The following is a 19,450-nucleotide window of genomic DNA, read 5'->3' as shown; positions in this document are numbered from 1 at the left end:
TGTCCTTATATGAGTTCCTCCCACCTCGGGATGATCCCCACCATAAAAATTGTTGATATGCCTGGAGGCACCCTGGGGATGAAGCGCAGAGACATCGTAGCTGTAGGATGGCCGTGAGCAACGGACGCATCGAAGCAGTGGGCGATCGGATCAGAGCGCCGGAGGCGCTCTGGGAGACGACCTGTGACTCTGTCTTATAAACGACACGTGCCAAAAAAATTTAAAAATCCATCCTCCTCCCCTGTTCTCTTTCTTCTATCTCCCTCCCTCGTCTCTACTCTACTCTCTGTTCTCTTCCCTTCTATCTTCCTATTCTCTACTAGGACTTCTTCTATTTTTCTTGTTCTCCTGTTCTCCCATTTACTTCTTACATCTATACATATTGCCTCCACTTGTATTTCAACTTCTTATATTTCGTTACAAATCTTATATATGTCCCAAATTACACCTTGATATTTTTATATTTGAGAAAATGCCTTCTATACCTGATTCAAGATCCGTGTCTGCTAAGCATGCCAGCAGGTGCACGTCTCCACTCGACCACCGAGTGTTTTGTCACTACATTTGATTCTTCTAGCCTATGTTTCTACTTTATCATTTTTAAAACAAATGTCACACCACAACAGTTACTTATCTTATACCCGCTCACATAAGACTTATATGCCATATTATTTAAAACTGAACACTCTACAAAGAGGATACCACAAAGAAATATGAATGAGATTATAATTTATACATTGTGTTTTATTGACAACAGCAAACAATAGATATGTTTCAAACAAGAAAACAATTTCATAATTATCATTTCCTCGTAGTAGTAAAGACTTTGCCTTAAAGTACGCGCATCTCCAACACTTCCGGGCTATATTGCAAACTTCATGGGGCACTCACAAATCCTTCCGCATTAACGTTGCTCAAATGCAGGAAATAATTATAATTAAAAATTTTCGTTTTATGCCGATTTAAACGCCCGCTGTGCACATGCTGTTGCTAAAACGACTTGTATTCAGCGACGGCCGACGGAACATCAAACGCGCATTAATAAAAAAACGATTAATTCGTGATTGTTGAACATTCAACGCGTGCAATTACGTAGTAAAACCACGTCCCCGTTGCGTACTAAGCAATTGGGTACTAAAAATCGATTAATTTTCTTTTAACGATCTAAAGAATCAAAAATAGTCGCGATGAACACGCGAATCATTCGTTAAACCGGAATAAAACTGAGTGTGCACAGCTAACGTCGAGAACACGCGGTTACTATCAGTATTGCGATACGTTCGATACAACGACCGAGGACATAAAAACATTCAATTCATGCAATTCATTTAAGTCTTACATGCTCGGCTGTCCTACTGCTGAACATTTTGGTCAACTGGATTTCAGGAAATATATAACACACAGAAAACACTGTAATATATATACATTTAGACAGATTAACGAAGTTAATAATAATATCACACGGCACATGCAAGGTGTGACACATGGAACGATCCAATAATACCTGTAATACAGGCAGACGTCTCCAGTTAAACAACAGCAATATACAACATTTAACATATTTGTACACTATAACGCCAGCGCAAAATTTGAATTCCTGCTTTATCAGGTCGTGGTTTGGTCTGAGAGCATTTTTCTACGTTTTTTCATGCACGCCACTGATGTCGTTACCATGGAAACGAATATAAAATGTGCATCGCAATGCTATTCTTCCTTAATATTTGCACTACTGTTTTCATCAAGCATTCAACAAGTAGCTCTTGACATTAGTTGTGTTAGTTACAAATGAAAGGCAATAAATGGATAAGACAGATCAAACTCATACATCAGTTATAACATGAGAACATACCGATTTTTGATTTTTCACTGCACCTTACTTTTCACTAGGTCACGACTTGCCAACACGTGTATTTGTTATGTTTCTCACGACTTAACCTCAGAATTAGTTGTATTGAATCGTACGGTTAAACAAGAATTATGAATAAAAATTCAATACCAGAAAGTGTTCCAGCACTGTTCTTTGCCAGTGCACGTATAAGAGAAATCAAGACAGTTACAAATTTGCTCCAAGCACAAAATGGCACTAAACTTGCGTTTCAAAAACTTCCCCGGCACATGCGACGCAGGGTAATGGGTCATAGTACTAAACGTGTACCACAAAGCATAAAACAAATACATCAGAATCAGCTTGAGAAGTCTGGGTTACCGCCGAAATCGAAGAGGCCTTCTAGAAAATTTCGGAGAAGACCAAAACTACTCAATGCTGAAATTACACCTAAGGCAAAGAGAGAACAAATGGTTGGAGACACATATTTGGCATGCAAAAAGATTCCATATGATAAACAAATGGTCTTACAAAATACCATACAGTCCCACTGACAAAGCATTTAGAGCATGTTATAGAGCAACTATGAAACATTGCTTACTTCAGGACATCTCCTACACTGGATGCATAGAGCTCAAAGGAAAGCAAGACTTACTAATTGAAACATTTAAGAAGCTTACAAGAAGTGATGAGGGGCTGTCAATCCATGCAAAAGCTTATATTGATGGAAACAGGGAAGGAAAACAATGTTTTATGATTATGCAGAAAATGTGCCAATAGGAAGTGTTATGTTTAATTGGCAGCCAGTTACTGCTTCAAAACAAAGGACAATTTGGTTATGGGTTCATGCAGCTTATTATCAGCAAGTTTTAGATTCATTGATTACACATTTTGACCTACCTGCAGACAAGTCACAAAACAATGGATTAATAAGAAAGTACAAATAACTGACCTTAGATTTGAGTTAAATAGGTTCAGGCTTACAGGTCCATTATCACAGGCTATACTGACCTCAGCACTTAAGCCAGTGGATGCATGTTTGGAAATAAACTCCTGGTTGCAAGAGTATTTAGAGGATGATGAACAAAGACAGTTATTTTCTGAACAAATTGAATATTGGAATTCAGTCAAACAAGTGCAAACACCTGCTATGCTTAGTCCACACATTACATTTTCACTTGTAATAACTGATCCAAGATACAGCATGCCAAATCAAAGAACTAAAGCATTGAATTCTACGGGAGAAATGAGGAACGTCGATCCGCCAAATGGTTTATCAAATGGTGCGATTTGGAATCAAGATATCAGACAGAATGTAACAGAATCTAAACTTTCAAATGTTGCTATCAATGAGTTGAGGTCTCAACTGCTGGTTCCTGGGAGTGAGATGAAGTCTCAAGGTGCACAAATACCACTTATGTTGATTCAAAGACCGGGAGTCTCGAAAACTGGTAAGTGTTTTGTATTCATATTTGAGGCAACTCTCACCAATAATTTTATTTTGAAGGATTTTGCTCCGGCTGGGATGTGATTATACCGAAAGGATGGGCACAATGCACATGGATGTGTTTTATTATGTGGGGAGCTCGTGCAGGAGGATACAGGGAGACAGAAAACATCAATTTCGAATTATTGCAACAAGATCTTTTCCCGCCAGACACAAAAGCCGGTGAAAATGAGAACGAACAACTTGACGATGCCAATCGGACACGATTCTTTCGTCTACCACCAAATAAACGAACCAATTTCAATAAATTCGCATCATTTAGTCCTATTAATTGCAATTGGCGGGTTCTACTCCACGATTGGACAACAACAGAATACGAAAATTTCTTCGTGTTAAGAAGTAAGAAAGTACTGGCAGACCTACAGTTATATTTAAACAATCGAAAACACAAATGGATACAACCCCAATATGAAAACTATTTAGTTCCAATAAAAATAACATTGAAAAAAGGACTCGTCACAAGGTACACCATGATTTGTTTGCCTGCATCTCCAACAGACATTACTACACCCCCATTAGAAACTCAAAGAAGAGACGTACACAAAGAAGAACGGGCTACACTGCGCAAAGAACATCAAACCCTGCTACAGAGATTGAAGAAAAAACGACACATCGAAAGAACAAAACTGCACTCTGTCTCAATTGATAAAAGTATCTCCCAAAACTTTATGAAAAAAATGCGAGACCTGTGGCTTCCGCCGATTGGCACTTCCGGCTTGCGGACATCCTGCTCGAGAGAAATCATGGGGTTTGTCACCAAGGGCGGCGTCTCCTTGTCTAACGGCCAAGGTCAAGGCATTGGATACGTTCCACTTCCAGCTTTGTTGCACCTGTGTTCAACAACAAAGGGCAATCAGGTCCTATGTCGCAACACCAATACTCGACAATATCGGTGTGCGACATTAGAAGTATTACAGTAATATCAACAGTTTCAAAAAGAATGTTTCCTTTGTTTCTAAATATTATACGAATATCTGTTTTGTTTAAGCTACGAAAAATATATAAATAACGTCAAAGAATTATAAGCAGTTTTTGCAATAATTACACTTCTCTCCTTAGTTTAAATATATCACTGTATGCACGTCGTGGAGTCCATCTTGGAGCATTTTGAGAGTAAGCTCGCACTCAAACTACGTGATTGATGTAAAATCACTTCAAATCTGTGGTGAAACGAATTATAACTTAAAGGTTTAAATTATTTAAAATGTTAATAACTTACATGCCGTTTTCTGGCAGCTTGTGATTCACGAGTGTGTCATGCAAATTTTGTTGATCAGTCGACAAGGTACAGAGTTCCTAAACATTCAAAAATGTAAAAATATGTAAAGAAACGTTAAACAAGTTATACCTGGAGGCTTGTGAGATAAAACAAGTCAGAGTCTTCATAGACTGCTAGAGATGGGATGTAGAACATGTTCCTTATTCATCAAACTTGTTTCCATACTCTGAAATTTAATAAAATCATTAAAAACTTCAACAAATTATTATTTTCATTACATACATTATATGAAGTTTCCAAAGCAGTTAAATACTTATACGTATTTAATGCTGATAGCGAGGCAAAGTCTGCCTGCACGTAATGATTCTCTTCAATTAATTTCGTCAAGCATCGTGTGGGTTTATCAATAACTTTCTGGGACTCGTTGACGGCGAGATGATACTGCGACAACAATTTAGCATCCGCCGTCCATCCACTGTCGAACGGTAGGATGCTGGAGACCAAGGCGAATGCAATGTCATTGCCAATCCTCGCGTAATTAATCGACCTACAAGCACCAATCAAAACCGTTTAGATGCGCTGTTAAATCATGCCGACATTAACGATGATTGTGTCATTAGTCAGCGTTACAGCAAGTTAAAGAGTGATTATATTAAGACATAATAGCCTAGAATTGATTCAAAACATACTTGGGATATCTCGACTCAAAGTACGGTGCGGTGAGAAGCACTCTCGGAACGACCACGACATTCCCGCTGGGCACGTACTCAACTTGGGCCGGCCTTCGTGTGATGGCCGCCATGAGGTAATCCTCGGTGGAGGATTCACGCAACAGCTGCTCCTCGCGTTTCTTCGCGAAAACTATCGCTTTCTTGTGGTTTTCAAATAGGTTCGATCGGATGATGTTCAAGCGGTTGTAGAAGGTTTTCACAAAGGTAGCGTTCAATACACCGTCCGGCAATCCAACATGAAGTTTCACTAATTCAAGCTACAACAAAATAGTTAAACATGTCTTTTTTATTATTCGTTCACTTTTCTTACCTTTTTCTTTAACTTCGAATGCAAATCAGAAGTAATATCGTTACGGCGCATCTTATCGTCTAAATCCTGACGAAGTTGTGCGGCAATTTGTTCAAACATCTGGTTCACAACGTGCTTGGCATCGCCCATCGATTGCTGGCGTTCCAGCACGGCTTCAATAGCAATCGGCATGAAGCGCTGCACAAGACTGGAGCAGAATTCCCAACGTTCAATCGGATTCTTTACTCCTACAGTAGAAATAAATCAAAACAACATCGAACATGTTTATATGTTTTCTTACCAAACAATTCCGAATGATATCTATCAATGGCCTTCTGAAAGTCAGCCGAAAGATATGGGACATATTCGCGCACAAGTGTCCACATCATGTAGCTATTTCTAGTTTGACTATCAGTGGACGACACCAATTGCGATAACTTCGCTAAATAATCCGGTTGAGCCACGATTACTTCAGTTTCTTCGTTGATGTTTGCGTCTGGGTACATGGCTGTTAAAATGTCTTGCAATGGCAGCTAAAATAATGATTTAAAGTAGCTTAAGTCTTAATATGACACTGAAGATGCTTACAATTTGTTGGACAGATAATTTCAACGCAGACACTTTCATCGGATTGTAGGTGCTAATCGGATCACGCAACTCATCTCGGTTCGGCATGATTTCAGCTAAGCGACGCTCGTAAGAATATACATCCTTCGCGGACCGTTGAGTATCGGTTGTGGATTGTCCCAGCAGGACGATGACGTCGGTGATTAATTGTTCATATGCTTTGCTGTACTATAATCAAAACACACTCACGTTAAAAATTTTACAAATGTCAAAATCGTGCAGACATTAACAAACCTTTTCATCCTCTAGGTAATAATAACTTTTATCTGGAAGACCCAAACCGGCTGGTAAGATTACAATGCTGGTGTTCCCGGTTCTCTGGGATTTGGCACTGTGGTAATTTTAAAATACGGAGACACTCCGTAGGTCACATGCAGCGTACGCAGAAGGCCGTTGAAATCGAAGTCTTCGGTGTTCCAATTCCGCAACAGATGCCATCCACCTGCAAGTCAAAGAAAATCGAAATCAGGACAATCTAAACAATCACACCAATTAACGAGCGTCTTTGACATCGATGTATGATCATTGAGCATCGCATCTGCAACATCTTGCTTCATTATTTATTATATATTATGAATGTCTAACTCGCCATCTAGCAATTATAACATTATAAAAGCGGGCTTGCCTTCAAACCGATTGTTATTAGATCATAGAAGTGCGTTATTGAAATGAATTACGCGTTGTAAATTTATCCACCAAGGGTAACATCAGTTTGCAAACCACAGTGGAATACATTGTTATAGTTTTGTGTGCATAGGTGAGCAACAACACTTTGTAGGTCATTGTGGGTCATAATCATTGGTGATTTATTGTGGCGTGAGTTCGAAGATGAAATTTAGCGAAATGTCGTGGCCGAATGCATGCGGCGCACAAATGACCAACAAGACACAAATTGTGTGTGTGTGTCAGTATGCGTTCGACTTGTTGCGAAGATAAAAGTGAAGGTGTTTACTTCTCGTGAGCGTGCAACAATGCGGCGAGGTATATTTTAAGTGGTTATTAATTGGCGATGACGATGAACTTAATTAGCGAAGAAAAATTTCAGATATCATAGTTCTACCGGTAGACGACGAGTGAGGTTGTTTTGTAATGTGGGCGCAGTTTTTTCATCTTCCTACATACAGAAAAAAAACCTATTCGTTTACTCATATATTAAGAAAATTAACTTTACGACATTGTCATAATATGCATGTTTAATGTTTAATTAGTTGTTATAAAGATTGCAAATTAATTTGAAAAATGTTCGTGTTAAACATGCACACGAATGAACATCGTGATGTGTTTAATTATCAGAATATCATGCGCAATGTGAAAAAATAAAGTTTATTTATTTTCATCATTTATTTTTGTTCGGTTTTAAGTGAAAGCGTAATTCCTAGTTTATACTTGTAAATCATCGAAACATTTGAAGGTTTAATTGATATCTACTTGTTTGTTTAGATTGTGCATGCACAATTAAACAAATCAAACGCAAACCCATCGAATTCGCTTGATAAGGTTTCATTAAACTGTTGAAGTCTCCACTTATTCAATGCGATAATAAGCGTCGACGCGCAACCGGAAAACGTGAATCGATCGATCGCACATTATGCACGATGCACGATGCCGACGAAGAAGTTAAGACAAACGGCAAAGTTACATAAATGACAAATTTATGGAGAAAGTACCGCACGGTGTCGCTTCTCACTCTCATCTCCTTTCCTCCATAATATTTAAACACCTTGCATATCAGTGCATTAAATTTATAGAATAAACGTTAGATTTCGATAAGTTTTATATTTCAATTTTAACAAAACGCCCACGACTTTTATTAATTTCACGCGATGTAAACATAAACAAAATTTGCCTTAAGGTAAGCCTATCCCATTTTCGATCTAAAATCATTACCAGACAAGAAAAGTTTACACTCACGTACGAGTACGTGTAGCTTCGCTATTAACTTAATCGCATTATGATATAAGTGTACTCAAGTTAACAATGCAAGAAACAAAAGACGTATACCTATTATATTGAAATACTATTATTCTATTACCGACTTGTGAGATGTTCTAACGATATTAAATTGAAGATAATTCAAGTAAGTTAAGGTGTTAAGTGGAAGAAATTTCGTAATTTTGTGGTTTTGTTACAGCAATTCCATCATGTTTCGTCAATTAGATTCGCCGTTCAAAATGAGAAAACGAATTTTAAGTTAACGTTTGAAAACCGAATTAAAAATTAAAACAAATTATGAAGAATTATGTCAAGAGCGCCAACGCTTTAGGTCGCTATAAATCACATCAAAATGTGAAGCGCTTCAAATGCAACAAGAGACACATGAATCACCAGAATAAAAAAAAAAAAAAGAAACGAGCGCACCATGTGTCTAAAATAATTGAATTTTTAGGATTTCACCAAAAACTGATGCAAATTAACGTTTCAGAACATTACATCAATTTGAAAGCTATTGTTTCATCACATGTTTTATTTAGCCATAAATTAGCTGCATATTTTTGTGTGAGCTTAATTTATTTAAGTAATTTATGCAATTAGCGCCAGTGCATTGTTGATACTAACAATTGGTAACAAAGTATGTGATGCAACGATGCAACTGTGCTAGAATACCGCCATTTTGGTGTCAGAAAAAGATCATAAATGTGCAGAGAAGAAAAAAACAAGAAAATATGACGTATAAAACGTTGTTGATGAAGACGTCGGTGCGACGTAATCGTTTATATCCATTTTTTATGCATCGCATTATAGCGATTATTGCGTAAAGTTCGTAATCATAAAGACACAAGTGTTATGTATATGTACAAATATATTTTTCCATTTTACATCATTAAATACATTAGATAAGACATTTAGATTCACACCTTTTTAGCACGATATCAAAGGCAAAGTTGATTGATCTTTTTAAATAAATGGCAGTGTAAATTCCCTGTAGGCGTTGATTTAATAGGGTCCGCTTGCACCAGCCGGGCCATATTTCTGACCATTGTTGCCTGATGTGACCTGGCTGCTGGTGTGAGTAGCCTCGAAGTGGTTCTCCTGAGAACTGTGTCCACCACCAACATTACCGCCGCCAAAGATCTGAGAGTTATAGTCGTTGGTGTTTGAGATGACTCCACCGCCTCCAATGTTGCCGGAGTGGCCACCCGATGAAACCTTAGAATCAGTGATAGTGCTGATAAAAGCAGAGTCGTTATCAACAGCGTTGGCGGAGACACCGCTGTGGGAACCTTGTTGGATGGTCTGTACGTGTTGTTCAGCTTCCTTCTGGGTCTTGTATTTGATGAAGAACACCTCTGGTTTGCTTGGTTTGGATGGGGCAAGAGTAGGTACAACGATATCCTGAGCATCGTCGGGTTTCTTGACGAGGACGTAGACCAAAGTCTTTTCTTCGTTCTGAGATTGGGTAGGGATTTGTGGTACTTGTGGGGCTTGGTAGGCTGGGGCCTTGATGAAGATGATCTTGTAGTTCTTCTGGGCAGCAGATGCACCACCGGAGAGACGGATGGTAGGTGCTGGGAGGTCTTCAGGAGAGTCGTAGAAGTAGACGTGTTTGTGCACTTGGGTCTGGGCTTGTTGGAAACCACCTTGTTGTTGGTATCCGCCACCAGATTGTTGACTGAATCCGCCACTTTGTTGTTGGAATCCACCACCAGATTGCTGATTGAACCCGCTGAAACCTCCCTGGGAGCCGGAGCGAGCATAGTCCTGAACATTGAGAGTGGAATCAGAGAATCCACCGTTACCAGTGTTGGCATTGCTGTTGTATCCACCGTTTCCAGAGCTCACGAAGCTTTGGGACGATGAGGATTGCTGATAAGTCTGGCCACCACTACCACCAGGCAGGTAGCTGCCGGTCGGGGTGCCATAACTGGTCGCCGGGGGCTGGTACTGGTATCCATTACGGATGTTTAATCCAATGTCTGGCCTGGCCAACGCACAAGCAACCAAAGCGGAGACGATCTAATCACAAGCACCCTTAGATTCTATACTTTAAACAAGATTGCAGAGCACACTTACCAGTAAACCCTTCATGATCGTATTCTTGTGTTCACAATTCAAGTGTGATTCGGTAAGGTTACGGTTATTGTATTTATAGAAGATCCCCACTTTGCCCGAGACCGAGACATCCTTTTTGCAAGGACATCTTCACTCCACTCGCGGGCGGGCGGCCGCACAGGTTAACATTTCTATTTCAAAGCAGATGCCACGCCGCAACACGCGTGCGACGCCGGCAAACAAATAAAAATTTAGTAACCTTGTCAATAATAAACTACCGAATGTATATGCCATCATCACTCACACATACACCCGCAAGATACCTGCGATTCTAGATGATGCGTTTCGACAGGCGTATAAAAAAGCGAGAAACTATATTGGAGACATTCTCATTAACGACGCAATCAACGTATTAGTATGCAGTTTCAGACATATCAAATCATAGAAAACGTAGATTTTGTTGCAATCGACTGTGTATTTGAATATTTATATGCCTGTGATTATGCAAAACAATATAAATATTTAGCAGATTCCCAGCGGCGCATGATTAATTTAAATTTAATATGCTGTGCATGAGAGTCAAAATTGTTCACGTGAACAGTTGATTGATGGCGGTAGCAATGTTCGAAATAATGCACAACGACGTAAAATGCAACCGTATTGCATATGATAACTTAAATCGCATAATATTACAAAATTTCTCTAAAATTGCACCCACGTATTCAATATCCCGTGTAAATCTTTGCTGTTGAAAAAATATTTAATTTATGTATAAAATGAGGATACCAGTTAAACAAGCCGCGATCTTTTCGGCATCTCAAGAGTATAAATTTACAAAATTATGTATTTATTGAGCATAAACGTCAAAAATACATGATAAACGGACCAACACAAAAACAGGAATAACCAGGATGAAAACATGTACAAGTTATGTTTACTAAAAATACATTTATTTGTCACCGTAATTTGCTATCTTATCAATAATGAGTATTATATACAAAAATATAAAAACGAGTAACATATCATGCTGCATGCATATTTGTCGCTGCGGGTGTTCTAAGGGTTGTTGGTATGTACAAATGAATGGTATGGTCTGCGCGACCCACGAAGAATAGCAATGTTGTGTGTTGTGTAGAATGTTGAAGGATGTGTGGTGTGTATCCGGGGTCGCGCCATGGTAACTGTATGTGGATGAATCACAACACATTTGGTGGGGCTTAGTATGGCCCGCTCTGGCCAGGTGGGCCATAGTTGCTTGCGGGTCTACCGCCACCACCACCTCCAATGGAAGTAGATGAAGATCCGCTGGAGATGCCGGTGGAAATGCCGCCGCCGAGACCTCCGCCAAGACCACCGCCGAGTCCACCTCCGAGGCCGCCGCCAAGACCACCTCCACCACCACCGCCTCCGCCTCCTCCCAAACTGACTCCACCACCACCACCGCCGCCGCCGCCTCCGCCGGACGCGTCCTTTTGCGTCTTGTAACGGATGAAGTAGACTTCTGGTTTGCTGGGTTGCGTTGGCGCCGCGGTGGGGATGTTGATTTCGGGTGCTTCGTCGGGGCGTTTAACAAGAACGTAGACCAATGTCTTCTCTTCGTTCTGGGCTTGAAGAGGAATAGTTGGTGCAGTTGCAGCAGGTGCAGATGGGGCCTTGATGAAGATAATCTTGTAATGTTTAGTGGATTGTCCAACAGAGATGGGGCGTTGTGGACGGAATTCCTCTGGCTCCTCTGGTGCTACGTGGACGTAGATGTGTTTCTGGACGGTTACGGTACCTCCACCGCCACCTCCGCCGCCGCCACCACCTCCGAATCCACCGCCGCCACCTCCTCCGAATCCACCACCACCGCCGGATCCTCCGCCGAAACCACCTCCTCCACTGCCGCCGCCTCCGAAACCACCGCCGCTTCCACCTCCAAATCCTCCGCCTCCTCCAAGACCTCCTCCTAGTCCACCGCCGAGACCACCTCCTCCAAATCCACCGCCGCCTCCCCCAAACCCGCCGCCGCCACCACCGCCTCCTCCTAATCCACCCCCAGGCGCTCCATAGCTTCCGCTGGGTGCACTCGGAGGATTATAGTTGTACTGCGGCTTGGCGCTACTCACGGCCAGCAAGGTGGCAACCACCTACAAAATGGTAATGTTTTCACCAAACTCTCTTCATCCAAACAAAATCTTAATTTGGCAACAACTTACCACGACAAAAGCTTTCATCTTGAGCACAATTAACTCTTGCGTCTGCACGTCTGGTGCAATGAGCCATCAGCGTTGCGTATTTATACATCGTTGGCGATGGGGCACATGCGATGATTGCCCCCTTCCAAGAGGGGCCCCCGCATTATCGCCAATAGCTCCGCGTGAGCGCCAAAGAACCGAAGAGCCGAAGAAGAAGAAGAAGAAGAGACATCTTCCTCGTCGCCAAACGCGCGAGTGTGCTTTAACATTTAGATAAGTGAAATTCGGGTCACAACCTCTCACCGGTATTGTCGAACCCGCACGGATTCGACGCTTACCATCGGCAACAAGAAAGCCAACAACCGCGCCGCGTAGACAATGTATGATACAATAAATCGCTAATGTATGCAATGAATCAATGTAATGCATTGATGTAGCGCTTGAAATAGTTCGATTTACTAACTTCACTTTCATCGAAATGGGGAAATCAAAGATTCAACATTTTTCAGGCGTAAATTTTCTCCGCAAAAAGAATGGAACAACTAAAACGACAAATTGGATTAGAATCTTATATCATTCTGTCATATTTAGACTTAAAACGCAAGTCACGTAAAGTTTTTAATATAAGAAGTGTTTTTGGTTATATGACAAACGCTTTTATGCTCGTCTTCATTTAGCATCATTCTGAAGAAGAAATTTTTCGTTTCGCCTCAAAAAAAGAAAGTTCTGAGGTAAGAATCATCATCATAAATTATTTAAATAAAAAATACATTTATTTGTCACCGTATTACTTGCAAAAATACATATAAAAAACATTACAATATAATTTCTAGAAAAACTATGTACAAAATGCGATAAATGGGATTATCACATGTCCCATTCCAGTAGATGCAGAAAATGTGTGCGTCATGGCTGTGATGACGAGACGAGAAAAGAATTGCTTAGATGATCGATGCACTTCTCTCGTTACCCGTTACGTGCGTGTGAAAATGGGTGCGAAATGACTTAGTATGGGCCGCTCTGGCCAGGTGGTCCGTAGTTGGTGGACACGCTGGAAGAGCTGGAGTGATGAGAAGAGGAAGAACCTCCTGAGGAGATGATGTCGCACGTAGACCAAGGTCTTTTCTTCGTTCTGAGCCTGCAGAGGAATGGTTGGGGCAGTCGCGGCTGGAGCAGATGGAGCCTTAATGAAAATAATCTTGTAGTGCTTCTGAGCCTGACCGACAGCGATTTGCTGTTGTGGACGGAACTCCTCTGGCTCTGGTGGTGGGACGTGCACGTAGATGTGCTTTTGACTGTTACTCCACCGCTGTGTCCGCCTTGAGTAAAGTGGGAAGAACCACCAAAGTTACCAGACGAACCACCGAAGGATCCAGAAGAACCACCAAAGGATCCAGATGAACTACCAAAGTTTACGGAAGAACCACCAAAGGATCCAGAACTCTGTCCTCCAAAGTGGGAGTCAGTGAAACCAGTGTTACCACCAAAGTCACCACCTTGATTTCCGAAGGAAGTCGATGGTGTCCAGAACTGATGGTCTGGAAGTTGTTACCAAAACCACCACCACCGTGGATGCCAACCGAACCAATATGATGATGACCACCGCCCGGCCTCGGGTAGTTGTAACCCGATGGAGGTTCTGGACGTCCGCTTACAAGAGCCACAAGGGTGGCAACAAGCTATAATTCCAATGAAAAACCAAACTTAGCACTTGAAGCACCTTCCTTGGCACCGTAACTTACCACGAAGGGTTTCATCTTATGGTGTGTCGGTGGTAACCAGATCGAGTTACCTTGAAAGAAGGAAGTGAACTGTGTGATACCATGTCGTCGACGACCGACCAATTTATAGCTCATCTTCGAGCCGCCCCACCCTACACGGGCCACAGCCGAATATTGACATAGGTACACTTTTGAGTTTTGTCGAATTTTTTGGTTGGGTGGTGAAAAATCGGGTCACATCCTCTCACTTACCGGCACAGAGAAGAAAGAGTGAAGACAAAAAAGAAAGAAGGCGCGCGCGCACGCGAGCACTCGCGGATCTGTATCACGCGTGTGTCCCACCCAGCAGACAAGGCGAGGACCGCCGGCGAGAAGAGCAACCAACCAAACTTCTGACCGGCAAGAAAACGAAAATTTACTTTCGTTCGCTGACGCGCACACATTTCGTATGCAAATCACGCATGGCGTACGCAAATTCACGCACAAAACATGCATAAAACACCGAAAAATTGCTCTTGCAACACGCAAAAGTACCACCAACAGCTTAAAACTAAAGCAAAAAAAAAACTTTGAGTCACCAGTCGCCGACTTTGTTACACTTTGTGATCGTAATCGTAAATCAAGCATGTGACATAAATCGCTATGCTTTGCATTACCCAACCACTTAAAAATCGTTAGATGGACACATAAAAGAAAAATCGTAAATAACAATACAAGTTTAAACCAGATTTCCAATTCATGCAATTCTCTCCTGATTCAGTGATTCAGTTCGCAAAAAGCGCACAACTAAAACCCGTTTGTGAGAGAGCACCAACAGCGAAAATATAATGAAAAAAAACTAAATCGAATGAATGCTGTCATTCATACGCGCCGCTTGTTAATTAACCAGTTTATGTAATACGCCATATTTTATATCAACGTTTTACAAGCGGCACCCGGCCGTAATTGGCCTGAGAAATTCCGTGAACTTCTCATCAGCGCAGTGATGCACCTTCTAAACGAGCAACAATCGCATGAAAAATACTTGATGTTTGAGGAGATGCATCATCATCGTCGTCGACGTCGAGAATTTCCGTTTTCTATTTCTGTATGCGCAACATACACGTAGACAACAAACACTGTGTTTCCCATGCTTATATAGACAATTAACATTTCTCTCAAACAAATTAACGCAAAACGATTGAAATAAAATCTACGAAATTAAATTATGCATTACATTTTCGCTAGCCGAAGCGTGGCTATGTGACAATAAGAAAGAAGAGAAATTGTGAAGAATTTAAATATCAATAAATAAAAATTTTGTAATAAATTATTAGGTAAAAAGTGGGCAGTTGGCACTAACTTACAAAGAGTCAAAGAGCAAAATAATTTCCATAAATTTTATAATATTGTATATTGTATTTTTATAAATACGTATCAAATATATTTCAATTTTATTATACTAACACCCGGTATACAAAAATTAAAAAAAGCATTGTAAAAATAAAACAACCTCAAAACACAAATATTTTGCGTGAAGTGCGTAATTTGAAACTAATTTTGAAAGTTTAGCGATGAGTGCAATATATTATAATGGGAATCGATCATTGTTCACACATTCATCGTTTAAACGGCAATTGTGTAATGAGGATCCTTTCTAAACGCCATTTTTTTTTGGAATCAAATAAAATTGTTATATACATATATTATTTATAACTTTTATATAAATAGAACACACTTAAAGACTTTAAAGGAAAATTAATAATGTTTCGACACATGATTCACGATCATTTTAATTAATTATACGCAAACATGATAAACCATCAAATGAAAAGTTAATTCATAAAATTTGCAATGAAAATTGAATTCTCTTCTTCAATTTTCGTTGCAAATAAACATCGAGAATTACAATTTGGTTTTCAGTAATTAATTAAATTGATGTAATAACAATGTACGAGATTTACGTAGGTACATAAAATTCTAAGACAAATCTTTAATGCGTATGAAAACATTTGTAATTAGCCTTCGATTCAACGCTTAGCAATTAATGGTCCTCAATGCTGTTCGGCTGAAGTAGTGAACGATGTTTGCACAAACATCGAACTAGCCAATGTGCAACCTCAATAGCAATGATTGTGCGCGTGTTTAAACAATAAATTTGGCAATGCTGTACAGCACTTAACCTCAAATCTACGCTACGCAAGTAGACACTTGACAGCTGTCCACTGGGTTATGAAATATTTTACGTTTTTCTTTAATAAACGCAAAATAATTAAGATAAATTAGTTATCACGGCAGAACGTTTATGTAACCTTTAACTTTTTAAACTTTTAACGTTTATTTTATACATTTTTTTTCTTCTCTAAGATTAAACTTTGTCGGCCGGTGACATCGGCGACCTAGACTGGGCTAGGCCACGAGAGGGACGTTCACTTTTTAACACCCACTGAGCTTTCGTAAAAAACTTGCGATGCTACAAGACGCACATCGATAAAACCGATGATGTTCTCGGGTATATAAAAGAATAAACGCGCTGCGTCGCGCCATGATTCGGTGTGTGGTCAACGCGTGATTAACAACGCCGAATTTACATCTACATAAAGCAATCAACTTGTAAAAAATAAACGAAATATTCAAATTTAAATTTTCGTTTGGTCAGAATATATTTCGTTCGGCGTTTATTGCAGTGGTTGTAAAGTTTGCTATCACGTAATAGCGCTGCACACGATAAACAAATAGAGCTACACACATTTATTTGTAACGGTAAACATTGCATCAAGCAACTAACGCGTTTTATTGTTTGAACGATTTGTATTTGCGCACCGCATAATGACGCGATGATAATGTGTTTGTACGTAGGCGATAGACATGATCATAAAATTAAAAAATGGTAAATCTTGAAATAGATCCTTCAAATAATCCACAAGTATAAACAGGATAAATCTTAAATGAGCAGCAAATAAATAAATTATCAGTTGTTTACAAATAAAATTGCTGCGCCGATAAATATGACAAAATTAGCGCAAAGATCATCCAAACATTTTAATATTTCAAGATAATATGCGTCTCGAAAAGTGCAGTCATATTATAAATCGTGTCATGGATGATGCCCCAAATCAGTTGCACCGTTGCACGCATGCAATAAATACGCCGCGAATTATTTTAAAATGTTTATCGTGCTAGCAGTTACACTAGTGTTATATTTATTATGGCGATGGTATTTAAACGGTATATTATGTGGTTTGAAATCATTGAGAGGTCCAGCGTCGTATCCATTTATCGGATCTCTTATGACATGTTATCCTGTATCGAGTCAGTACTATTTGAGTAATAATATTTAAGAAGTAAAAAATATTATTGGAGCATTATTTTAGCCCTTATGACGAGATTGGGTGATATGTGTAATATTTATGGTAAAACTTACAAAATGACTATCCCATGGACGGCTGGTATTGTTACGATTGATCTGGACCTAGTTGAATATATCCTTACCTCGCAAGCTACCATTAATAAAAGTATACTATACATTTTCTTAAAAGAATGGTTGGGTGACGGTCTGCTTCTTAGCAAGTCAGCAAAGTGGCGATTGAGAAGAAAAACCATCACGCCTACCTTTCATTTTAAAGTTTTAGACCAATTTGTGCAGGTTTTTAATAAGAACAATCAAATACTTGTTCAACAATTGCAGAAGTCAATTGATAAACAAGATGGTGCTGGTGTGGTAAACATAGCACACTATGTGACATTAGCTGCGATGGATAACATTGTAGAAACCGCAATGGGTACTAGTATGAATTCACAACTTAATGATCAATCAGACTACGTCTGGGCTACAAAGTTTATGACGGCAAATATCTACGATCATATTGTAAATCCAATAACATATCTAAAAGCAACCTATATCTTCACACCTGCTTACTGGAAAGAACGGAAAGCTCTGAAGATTTTAAAAGAGTACACCATGTCTTTGATTAAATCCAGAAGAGAAGCACTAAGTAAAGAAAATAAGTCTACTTTGATAAACAATAACGCTGATGTAGAAACATATATTAACGATGAAGATTTTGGTATAAAGAAAAAAACGGCTTTCTTAGATTTACTCCTTCAAACGACCATTGATGGTAAACCATTGAGTGACGAAGATATTATGGAAGAAGTAGATACCTTCATGTTTGAAGGGCACGATACTGTAAGTGCTGCAATATCCTTCACCCTATTCTGCATCGCGCAACATCCTGATATCCAATCAAAAGTAATCGAAGAACAGCGCAGTATATTCGCTAATGAACCCGATAGAAATATCACCAGTGAAGATTTGAAAAATATGACTTATCTAGAAATGGTCATTAAAGAAGGCCTCAGATTTTATCCGTCTGTACCTAGTATTGCTCGCAATGTCTCCGAAGATTTTCACTACAAAGATATTCATGTTCGCAAGGGAACGACAATTGCTATTCCTATTTTGACAATTCATAAAGACCCTTCAAACTTTCCCAATCCGGAGAAGTTTATACCAGAGCGCTTCCTTCCGGCTGAACAAAGCAAACGTCATGCTTTTGCATTCTTGCCATTTAGTGCCGGTCATCGAAATTGCATCGGACAACGATTTGCAATGATGGAAATGAAAGCTACAATTAGCAAAGTATGCAGACATTTTGAACTAGGGATGACAAACCCTCCTCACGAATGTATCCTTCCATCAGCAGTTGTTCTAATGTCCAAAAACGGAGTAAATCTCACAATAAAAACAAGAAAGTGGTAAAAAAACCAAAACAAATATTGATTTAGATGACTGTAACGCCACCTTGATACATCACTTATACAGGAATGTTAAAATTATTAGCAAACAATTCAGTAAATTATAATCGAAAACAAAAATTAAAATAATAAAGATGTTGTAGCGCTTGCCAGTTACTTAATTCTTTTAAAATACGACCGCAGGTCAAACGGTCCAAGGATTTAACAAAACGATTAGAATATTCGTGCAGCAAGCGCAAGCGCCAAGCAACAAAACCTCTGATTGATTGTCAAACTCATTAACATCCTAACATTTTCCACACATTTTAAGCGCGCCTGCAATTATAATAAATTGTATGCGAACAGAGTTAGACGCGGACGCGAATCACGACGGATTGAGAAGAGTTAATTTTAATTTATTCGGCGTCACAACTCGTTAGAGATTCTGCCACTAACTCAGCCACCAACAAAACGATGATAATGTAATTCCAAAATTTACACGTTTTCACAACATATACATATGATGTATACGTACAAAATAGCAAAGCAGTGAAAAAGATGAAAGAATTTGTTTATTTGCATAGAAATCGAAAATGGCGTGTGCTATATGTTTCGGAGTTTATTTTATTAAGAGGATATTATCAGATC

The 19,450-nt window shown here is 39.6% G+C and overlaps 5 protein-coding genes across 8 annotated transcripts; 2 read left to right on the top strand and 3 right to left on the bottom strand.

Moving 5' to 3' along the window:
• The first annotated feature begins 1,350 nt into the window (after window positions 1-1,350).
• On the top strand, window positions 1,351-4,351 carry LOC135802181 (ribonucleases P/MRP protein subunit POP1-like). Its single transcript, XM_065315715.1, is given in 5 exon segments — window positions 1,351-2,274; window positions 2,276-2,564; window positions 2,567-2,757; window positions 2,760-3,276; window positions 3,333-4,351. Coding segments are annotated over 5 exon segments (2,214 nt in total). The 5' UTR covers window positions 1,351-1,977; the 3' UTR covers window positions 4,253-4,351.
• Window positions 3,945-6,567, bottom strand: LOC135802182 (protein gone early-like). 4 transcript variants are annotated; one of them, XM_065315717.1, is made up of 10 exons: window positions 6,433-6,567; window positions 6,160-6,366; window positions 5,873-6,104; window positions 5,593-5,819; window positions 5,241-5,539; window positions 4,834-5,098; window positions 4,681-4,777; window positions 4,552-4,628; window positions 4,378-4,492; window positions 3,945-4,162 (listed from the first exon to the last, which is right to left on the bottom strand). In XM_065315717.1, the coding sequence occupies exons 2-7, from the start codon at window positions 6,244-6,246 to the stop codon at window positions 4,715-4,717; spliced, it is 1,173 nt and encodes a 390-aa protein (XP_065171789.1). In that variant the 5' UTR covers window positions 6,247-6,366; window positions 6,433-6,567; the 3' UTR covers window positions 3,945-4,162; window positions 4,378-4,492; window positions 4,552-4,628; window positions 4,681-4,714. The 4 variants fall into 4 exon arrangements, with proteins under 4 accessions (XP_065171789.1, XP_065171792.1, XP_065171791.1 ...); XM_065315719.1 differs by lacking the exon at window positions 3,945-4,162 and adding an exon at window positions 4,262-4,320; XM_065315720.1 differs by lacking the exon at window positions 4,378-4,492.
• A 2,413-nt stretch (window positions 6,568-8,980) lies between these two features.
• Window positions 8,981-10,320, bottom strand: LOC135802269 (uncharacterized). Its single transcript, XM_065315829.1, has 2 exons — window positions 10,210-10,320; window positions 8,981-10,152 (listed from the first exon to the last, which is right to left on the bottom strand). Exons 1-2 carry the CDS (start codon window positions 10,222-10,224, stop codon window positions 9,133-9,135), a joined length of 1,035 nt encoding a protein of 344 aa, XP_065171901.1. The 5' UTR covers window positions 10,225-10,320; the 3' UTR covers window positions 8,981-9,132.
• A 672-nt stretch (window positions 10,321-10,992) lies between these two features.
• On the bottom strand, window positions 10,993-12,793 carry LOC135802308 (uncharacterized). The gene is made up of 2 exons (XM_065315873.1): window positions 12,387-12,793; window positions 10,993-12,317 (listed from the first exon to the last, which is right to left on the bottom strand). Exons 1-2 carry the CDS (start codon window positions 12,402-12,404, stop codon window positions 11,406-11,408), a joined length of 930 nt encoding a protein of 309 aa, XP_065171945.1. The 5' UTR covers window positions 12,405-12,793; the 3' UTR covers window positions 10,993-11,405.
• A 4,362-nt stretch (window positions 12,794-17,155) lies between these two features.
• Window positions 17,156-18,979, top strand: LOC135802247 (probable cytochrome P450 4d14). Its single transcript, XM_065315797.1, has 2 exons — window positions 17,156-17,377; window positions 17,440-18,979. Exons 1-2 carry the CDS (start codon window positions 17,233-17,235, stop codon window positions 18,825-18,827), a joined length of 1,533 nt encoding a protein of 510 aa, XP_065171869.1. The 5' UTR covers window positions 17,156-17,232; the 3' UTR covers window positions 18,828-18,979.
• Window positions 18,980-19,450: the final 471 nt, after the last annotated feature.

The sequence above is a fragment of the Atheta coriaria genome, unplaced genomic scaffold (genome assembly GCF_025399875.1).
Source record: "Atheta coriaria isolate IRGN ID8LTWV9N9 unplaced genomic scaffold, Caltech_Dcor_3.1 hic_scaffold_16_pilon, whole genome shotgun sequence".
Taxonomy (NCBI): Eukaryota; Metazoa; Arthropoda; class Insecta; order Coleoptera; family Staphylinidae; genus Dalotia; species Dalotia coriaria.
The sequence above is the reverse complement of the archived record's forward strand: the minus strand, read 5'-3'. Positions and strand labels throughout refer to the sequence as shown.